General features: G+C 38.2%; 1 protein-coding gene across 1 annotated transcript; it reads right to left on the reverse strand.

The window, feature by feature from the left end:
- Positions 1–465: 465 nt before the first annotated feature.
- Positions 466–1,005, reverse strand: LOC145985203 (uncharacterized). Its single transcript, XM_083118946.1, has one exon. The coding sequence runs from the start codon at positions 1,003–1,005 to the stop codon at positions 466–468; it is 540 nt and encodes a 179-aa protein (XP_082975072.1).
- Between the last annotated feature and the right edge of the window lie 8,900 nt (positions 1,006–9,905).

Raw genomic sequence — 9,905 nt, forward strand, 5'->3', positions numbered from 1 at the left:
ACTTTAGGGAGAAGTTGCTAAACGTGATGGATTTGAAATTCCAGTTGGCACTAAAATTCACAGGATAGTGACGAGCAACTTTTCTGACAAATGTGGAATTTTGAAATTTACATTAATCAGGGGACCAAGATGATAAAATTTTAAAAGTCAGAAAATTTTATAACAGTATGCTCTATTGGGACCATAGGGACAATGAATGTGGGAGAATGTAATATCTAGGAATGTAAAACTGCATGTAGTATTTCCTGTACTTACCTCCTGTATGGCTTCATATTAACACTAGAACGACGAGAAAATTAACCACCCTAGAATAAACGGCTGCAAAATGTTGAAATACATGTATTTTGTTGTACTATAATATTACATTACCTTTTAGTTTCTTCACTCTCTACACGCACTTGTAGCAATAGATGTCCTTCTGGACAACATAAGATCCGCAGACAGCTTTCTTACATCGCACACTACTTATTTGTCTTGTTTTGGTTGCATCTTCCAATTTGGCACTGCCTCCATTTCTTGATATCCACCTTGTCTGATGCATCGCTCACCCTCTTCATTCCTCTCTGTCTTTGAGATTTGCTGCAGGAAGTTCTGTCGCAGCTCTTCAGCCAATTTCCTGATGAATTCTTTTCTTTTCATCTTTTCCCCTGTCACTTTGCAGTACAAAATATGACTGTTGATAGCTGCAATATCCAATAAATTGCAGAAAACGTGAACAGGCCAATGTCTCCAGGCTGCCTTTATTGTGTATTTCCTTGACATCTGGTCCAAAATACCTACACCAAATTTTGTCTTATTATAGAATTTAATTCTTTCAGGTTTCTTTTTTCCATCAGCTTCAATGGAGACCTGACTGTGCAAGGAACTGAGAACAATCACATTTTTAGCACGCTTTCCTTGGTACACAGTCATCATGATGTCCTCGTGACGTAGAATAACACTGGAATAAAGCTCTTCTTTTGACTTCCTTGCTTCATCAGGAACTTCTCTGCACGATTTGTTCATCGTGCCCACAATGGTAGTCTTTTTTTTTTAGTGCCTTGGCCAATTTGAGTGTTGTAAACTGTCCGTTGTAACATTGCGACCTTGATTTAGGAAGGGTTCCATAAGCCGCAATACAACATTCCCAAAGGGACTACCCTTCTGGTCGATTCTCTTCTTTTCCAAGGTAGGGGAAAGAGCATATGCGCCGACTCCATGGGGGTTGGGGGGCTCGAGCCCCCCCAATGTGAATGATGTGGGGGCAGAGCCCCTCAAATAATTTTGCTTAAGAGGATCTAATGTATTATTTTGCTTCTCTTGTAAAGTTTACTCTGAATTGTGCAACATGAACTTAACTTTAAATACACATTTGAAGTGTTCTAGACCATCAAATTTGGGGGGCTGAGACTGCTAAACCATCAACTTTGGGGGGGCCTATGAACGGAGACAGCAAAACACATGACTTATTACTATATACTAAGTATATAATTATGAGTATTGTTAACATTTTTACTAAAAAGAGTTTCAAAATAACGAGGTGATATGACAATTGTACCAGTATGTTGTTTAGTGAATTCTGAATAATTTCAGGTCGTAAACACGACTTTCAGGCAATATTGATATGTACGATATTTAGTTACCCTCGAAATCTCTTCCTCTAGTCCAAAGAATAAAGGGAAAATAATTCTAAAGTCTTGGAGTTTATTTAACACTGGCTTGCAGTAAAGTACGCAAGGAAAGCTTATGAAAAGTCTGTATTGCGAAAGCGGGAACGGCTATGATGAAAGGCATTATTGCTAAAGCTGTGTGTTTATTTATTATTGCAAAATTAAATTTAAAAAGTAAAATATTGTAGCAAGAACAAAAAAGTAAAACTATTTGCCTGTGATTTGTGTTAACATTTATGTAAATAATTAAATAAAACTGTTAAATATTGTAAATATTCGCTATTTTATGGGTACGTCAACACTAAGGTTCTTTGCACCCATCACATGTTCTTTATTTACAAGTCTGTTGCGGACATTAAAACACACCCATGCCCTCGCTGGGACACGAATTCGAGACCTCCGGATCAAAGCAAGTTGAGCCGACCACCCAACATGCTCGGCTACCGAGGCCAGCATAAATCTGTTATGTTGGCCTCTTAATGTAAATACATAGCCTACTTTAAATAAAAATGTTAAATTGTTATCTAAAAAAAACGAGCAGACACGTTTTTCATGTTACATTTCATTTGCATGAGGAATATAATAGCTGCTTAAAAACTGCTATATGAAGACGTAATTTTTATTTTAAAAAAAGGGAGGGTGTGAGTCATTCATTCATTTATTTCAGTGATCAGAGGCCCCCCCCCCAATAATTTTGACAAGTCGGCGCCCCTGGGAAGGAGTTACAAACATAATTTGTTTCAGTATCAACTGCAACCCAAAACTTTAATCCATATTTATCAGGTTTGCTGGCCATAAATTGAGCAAAGCAGCATCGTGTTTTCACTTGGTCTGTAACAACTCAAACAATTGTTGATAAATTTTCTCCAAACTTCTGACACGAGCGCAAATTTGTCGGTCAAGATTCTTTCCTTTCGAAATGACTTTTCACCGAAACGCAAGTATCTTCTTGTAGCGATCCCTTGGCATTGTGTCTCGGAAGAAGCTGACTCCCCAACTTTGAAACCACAGATCTTCGACTGATATTTCTTTTGCACAATAAACACCTCTTACATACATCAAAGAGATTGCAGCTTCCCGTTCTTCCGATGTTAGGTGCCATTCCTGTTTTCCAAGCTGACGTCTTGCCTCTATTTCTGTGCATTTTCGGATTAGGTGTAACGGATTCATCAAACAAGGCGAAAAGCACTTGAAACTTTCCCTGCACAAATACGTCGTTTGACGTAGCTTGTACGTCCACCATGTTCTTTCAGTACATTCACGGCAGCTTTCCTGCCTGTCACCGGGATATGACCCTTGACTATCTCCCAAACAGAGCGCTCTCTTCCCAACCAAACCTCCTTTTCACTAACCCGAGCATCTCCTCCTGCTTGTTCTCTGCTGTGGGAAGACGTTGTTGCAACTGTTTCAATGGGCATGTCATCTTCTCCGTCATACACCACTGCATCCGAAGATGATGATAGAGGATAGAATAGTATTTTTGGACCTGATCCTCCAGAATCTTATATACCATATATAGCCTGTCTTGAAACTTGCAAATCAGCTGAAACATGATCACAGACATACCTTGTTGAAGCAAAGTCAACTGCACACTTCTGTAACACAGAGAAATTGTTTGCACTGGATACCACAACCGGGACTCCTTTTTCTCTGGTTCCCTTGTAAAGACTGTTAGCCAAAGCATAACCACAACACTGTCGGCTGATGTTCACTGAACAATCACAAGATTATAGACCGCTCCAACTTTGTTTATTTCACAGTATAACAATGGCACATTTGGTGCATGCAATAACCATGTAAAGATTTCCATTGCAGCGACTGTATAAGCGGGGAGAATCCTGCTTCACAGAGATATGCAATTGAGAAAGGCAGCAATATTAATTTTGCTTTCTCAGATGAGATTTTGAATTCATCTTGTAAATGCATCCAAAACTCCAGTAGACTTTGGTTTTGAAACATGATTTTTAGTTTGCTGTGAGATGTCAAATCTATGAGTACCTTATATTCTGCGGAGTTTAAGTTGGGTGGTTTTTTGTTCACGCTGAACACATTTAAAGTCATGAAGCACCTTCTCTTGAGCTGTTGGAAAATAATGTTCAAACAAGTCTTTCAAAGCTCCGAGATGCCGGAATATTTTTCTGAATTTTTTCTTGAACCTTGATGTTATTTTCATTGAAGAAGCTTTTTGTAAGAGGGAAGCAATCAATATCTTCCTTTTCCACGTACTCCAACCAATACATAAGCTTCCTCTTAATATTAAAAGAAGAACATTTGATAATGACATTCTGAGTGTCTGTATTAATTTATCTTCCTTTCCTCTCATTACATATTCCTTGTGAGCAGCCATTTGTTTCAACCAGGCTTCTTACTGAATTATTTTAATATGCTAATGAGGTGATGGACTTGCTACTTTCTGGGCATTTGTCTGCAGTAATTCAATTGCAAACTGTGCAAAAGTTGACAATTTCATATACCTGGGATGTAACACATGAACTGCAGTCAGGAAGTGAAGAGAATAGCCATGACTAAGGCTCAGAAGTTGATGACAAACCATCTTTTTTTTTCTAAGCCTTGAAAACAATGCTTAACATGATATCAGTCTGTTTCAGTTCAGTTAAAACTAGAAAACATTATTTTTATTTTGCACTTTTTGGCTTTTAGGTCATTTTTCAGTAATTTTTGAAGTTTTTCCCCTTCATTTTGAGGCTTTTTTCCTCCCATGTTGTTCCGTGAATTTTAAATGTATTTGCTAGCATAACTTGCACATTAGTGTTTCCTGACATGGTCCTTTTAGCAATTTTTCCATTAATCAAAAATACAGTCTATGGAAAAGTACAATATTATTTTAACTGAAATGTTTGGCAAGGCTTTAAATAATTTATTGTGGTAAATTTACTTTTCCACCAGCAAACTTAAAATTCTTTGTTTGAAGCCTACCAGGTTCTCTTGGTGGCCTCTATTATCGCTTTAATCTGTGGTTTTAAAATAAAATTAGTCGCAATATTAAAAAAATATATATATATATATAATCTGATGTAGGTGAAACCACTGTATTTTCAGATGCTGGCCAACTACTGTTTCATGGAAGGTCCATTCTGAAAGAAGATGAATGACTTATACAGAAAAACCTTGCAGTGTATTTTATGTAACTTTGAAGATTGATTGATTTAGTTTATTTTACTTCGCGTTTTGTGCCTCTTGGCTAATTTGCTAAGATGGGATGAGTGATGAAATTGATGAATGGACATTCTCAAACAACCAAGCCCGAGCGGAATTCGAACCAAGGACCTTTGGTGTCGTAGCGCGATGCGCTAACTACTCGGACACAGGGTCCGGCATAACTTTGAAGACAAATAAATTTGCTTCAGTAATTTAAACAACCAAACAATGGGTTTCATCGAATTATTCAACTACTCTCTTGTAATTTATGAAAAATCAAGCTTTCATCTTCAGAGCGAACATTTTTTTAGATTTTTTTTTAAAAATTAGGTCAATTTTAAAGAATTTTAAGGTAATTCTATTGGTTATTTTTTTACATTTTTTTTAGGTCAACACCTTCCAAGCCATAGCCATGACAAAAGAAGCTTTTGATAGGAGAAGTTTGTGTGAAGTTCAGTTGAATAATTCGATGAAACCAGTTGTTTAAATTACTGAGGCAAATTTCTTTTACTTCAAGGTTACATAAAATACACTGCAAGGTTTCTCTGTATATGTCATTCATCTTCTTTCAGAGTGAACCTTCCACAGATACAGTAGTCGGCCAGCATCTGAAAATACAGTCGTTTCGCCTACATCAGATTATATATATTTTAAAAATATTGTGACAATGCTAATGTTTGAAAGTGTAGAAATCTGGATGCTATGAAGAAGTGAGGAAAAGCAACTTGAAGCTTTAGCAATGTGGCTAGGCAAAGAATGGGGCATGTGAAATGGGCAAAGTAAGAAATGAAAGAGTTGGTGGCTAAGAAGAGACTACCTGCTAGAAGATGCACTAGGAGGATCTGGGAAAGAGAAAGATCCTACAATGACATGAAGCACAAGGTGCAAGATCAGAAAGCTTGGATGTTGCAGAAAAACCTGCCTATTAAGGGGAGGAGTTACACTTACGCACCAATTGTGTATTTATTTCAATATCGCCCGAATGGGCACTGCTACTAAAAAAAAACCCTGTGTATCCATGAGTATGAATTTCTCTCCATGTTGCAAGTGGAAGCATTTTTTTATGTTGATTATTAAGCTGGACATGATGTTTGAAAAATATGATGAATAAGGATTTTCAGAATCCCATGTATTCTTTATGAGAGGAATCAACTTCAACATCAAGTTACGGCTAATCAAATGGAACTTTTGACTTTTCCACTGTTGAAATTCATCATAAAACTGCCCTCTTCCCATTGATATATTTTACTATTCCATCGGAAGTTTGATATTCGCAAAAGAACAAATAATAGACCAAAGTGAATGCAAAAATATATTATGTAAGCAGCGATACATTCCTACAACCATGCAAAGTTTTGTTGAAAAGAGGCTGATACTTCTTGGGAAAAAAATAATAACTAGTATAAGCAAAGTAGTGTAGCCAGCTTACGGAAAAAAAAAAAAACATTTCCGGAAAATCGCTGCTAGCATTGACCCTATAGATGCTGGATGAACCAAATTTGCAGGGAAGCACAACAAAAGACCACTCTTTGAGGACATGTAATGTCTATCCCTCAGTTTTGAAGAAAAAACCTAAAATTAGGCAAAATTTAGAAAACTAATTTTTGGGAAATTTTGAAAATTGACCGTTTTCTGCTGGATCCCTAATTTGATTTTGATTTGATTTGATTTAGTTTATTTTACTTCGCGTTTTGTGCCTCTTGGCTAATTTGCGAAGATGGGGATGAGTGATGAAATGATGAAATTGATGAGTGGACATGCACAAACAACCAAGCCTGACCGGGATTCGAACCCGGGACCCTTGGCATCGCAGCACGATGTGCTAACCACTCGGCCACAGGGTCGGGCTGGATCCCTAATTGTCACACGTTGCATGTATGCTCTTTTGTTTGATTATTAGTTGTAAAAGTAAAATACATATCGGCAAAAAGCAGTGGGTGAAGAGTAAATAGTCCATTTATATATATCCTCAACTCATCCCCTCATCCTGCCAAAACTACAACCTACGCCTGCACCAAGCACTAACCAACCGTGGCTACCCCTCCACCCTCATCAACAAACAAATCACTAGAGCCACGTCCCACAACCGCACCAAAGAACCCAAAACCAACCCTCCAACTCTGATCACCCAATACCAACCCCACATTACGAAAATCGGACATACCCTCCACTCCCTCCTCCCCATCCTGCACAGTGATCCTGACACCAGGGACATCTTTCGGGATAAACCAAGGGTCGTCTTCCGTCGCCCCCCAACCTCCAAAACATCTTGGTCCGAAACACTCCCACCCCTTCCACACCACTCTCAGGTGCAACAAACCCAGATGCAAGACCTCCCCCACCCTCCTGATCCCCACAGCGGCAGGTGAGTTCACCCTTCACCCTAAGGGCACCTGCCACTCATCCAACCTAATTTACACCCTCATCTGCCAAATCTGCGGCAACTTCTACTTAGGCGAAACCTCCACCCCCTTGAACCTAAGGATCAATAATCACCGTTCCTCCACCCAAAACTCAGATTTCACAGTTGCCATCCACACCAACAGCCATAACCAGTGGCGTAGCGTTATAGTACGCCCGTACGCCTGGCGTTCCCAGATTTAACATTTCAAAAATGCATAAATGCTGTAAATATAAAGTAAAACGTGACTAATTTCATATATGTTTGACCTTCATGGCATTATAATAGCTATTTTTCGCGATCCACTTGCAACGCTCCACTAACAACACTCGTTCTAGCATTTTTTTTTTCAATGCCTTTACTGGCCGTACGCCGAGCAGGTTCGGCGTAAAGAACTCTATATTCCTTGCTGCCTTTCTTGAGGAAAAGCTTGGATCTCTACAGTACGGGCGTAAATGCTCTCTCATACGCCAGCGTACAGAGCAGAGGGCTACGCTACTTAATTGGTTCATGTGACCCTTCCTGCCTTCTGAAGCAGACGACAGCGGTAGAATTCCTACCTGGTTCTTTGCGCTCATGTCACTCGTGCTATGTGATGTTACAATATGCAATATTGACTGACGTAACTTTACCAAACTCAAATATACCACTTCTTAATGCCCACTTCATTGTATAATTTATTGCACGAAGAGCGATGTGCATTAAATACTAAAAGATCAACACAGTTTTTGTCAAATAAGTTGGTGAAGTCCTCGTGGTAGAAGTTCAGCCTGTGCCTGCTCTACCACTTAACCCGCAAAACTATTCTTTTGTTATTATTATTATTATTTCGTTAGTATCTAACTGCTTAATATTGTGTCAATGGAAGTGTTTAGCATTCATTTGAAAACTCTTTATATTGAATGATCTCTGGACAAAATTATTTTAAAATGTTTATCAACATTCTCAAGATGTAATAAACAAGGGTCTGAATTACTAATCGGCACTGTTACGTCAGTTGAGTGTACGATAGTTGGATCATTGACCAACCTCCGTGTCAGTGTGTTTTGCACAGCGCACCAAGACGACAGAGGCCCCTGATTCGAATCCCGGCGTGAGCACGGGTGTTCTTTGTGAGTCTCTCTTCTTCAATATCATCACTCATATTCGTATTCGCGATTAACCAAAAGTGGTAGAAAAGTGAAGTATAATAAACCAAATCAATCAGTAGTTGGATGGCCCACAACAATGATGTCTACTGTTGTGCAGAGGCGCTTGTGATTCAGGTAGGTTTTTAATGACTTGCGTCATGCAGAAAGGTATAAAAAAAAGGTATAAAACACCAGAGTTCAAAACATTTGTTGCATAGTGAGGCATCTAATTTTCTAGCTAAAACATACATGGATGATGTTTTATTAAAAACCTAGCTGACTTCAGGCAAATGAACAATGCCTGTGGCGACTAATACCATAAGTAAATTATTAAACAAGAAAGGGCCGACCCTTCCTTCGGACTTGGCGTTCCCACCCGAAATGACCATGCTACGCCACTGGCCATAACACCACCTTCAATAACTGCTTCCGTGTTGCCATCATCTATCTTTTACGTCTTTCCGCAGGTGATGGGAAAGGGCCTATATAGCAGGCATGCACGCCACTATACCCCCCGGACTCAACCTAGCCAACCAGCAACCCTTTCCTCTCCTCCCCGAAACTACAGTAAACACTGGTTAAACTGCTCTCAGACCTTACTCAGTCTTTTGCCAACAGTAAACAAACAGATGTAATCTCCTTAGACCTCTCCAAAGCTTTTGACAGTGTCAACCATTCAATTCTGTTAACTAAACTGGCAAACTATGGGTGTGCTCCTTTGTAGTGTTCCTGGTTTAAGAGTTTCTTGACTCAGCGAACTTTCAGAGTAAAATTTAAGTCTAGTTTCTCCATCCCTGGAAATGTGTCAAGAGGTGTTCCTCAAGGGTCACCCTTAGGGCCCTTACTATTCAATATATCTTTGAATGATATTGAACATGTTATAAAACATGCAAAATATCTTGCATACGCCGACGACATTAAATTATATTTACAAATTGTTAATAATATTTCTCATGAGAAACTTCAGGATGATATTAACTCAGTTTAATGGGGTAATGCAAACCAATTCATTAAAATCATCTGTGCTCACATTCTCTAGGAAAGGAAACTTCAAAATTTTTAATTATTTTATCAGTAATAATATCATCAAACATGTGAAATCCATGAAAAATCTGGGCATTATTTTGGACAGAAGCTTAAAATTTGAAGACTATATTAATCACATCATAAATAAAGCAAGAAAGCAATGTACCTATATTATAAAAAAATGGAGTTGTTCAAACAACTTACAATTTCTAATTTTAATGTTTACAACTTTTGTCAGACCTATAGTGGAATACAATATTCCGATTTGGTATTACGCATGTAGTGCTAAGATGAAACAATCAATAGAAAAAATACAAAACAGATTTATCACATTTATATATTACAAATTCAAGCTATTCAAATACTATTATGAGTATGATAACCTGCTGAATAACCTAGAAATAGACAGACTTGATGTCAGAGCTGAAAAGCGAATTTTATCTTATATGGAAGGAATCTTGGGAAGGAAAATATATGGTACCAAAACTCCTTCGTATGATATGGCTTAAGGTGAAATCATACAATTTGAGAGGAAATAGC

This window comes from Lepisma saccharinum, chromosome 1 (assembly GCF_977018435.1).
Source record: "Lepisma saccharinum chromosome 1, izLepSacc3.1, whole genome shotgun sequence".
NCBI classification, from domain to species: Eukaryota; Metazoa; Arthropoda; class Insecta; order Zygentoma; family Lepismatidae; genus Lepisma; species Lepisma saccharinum.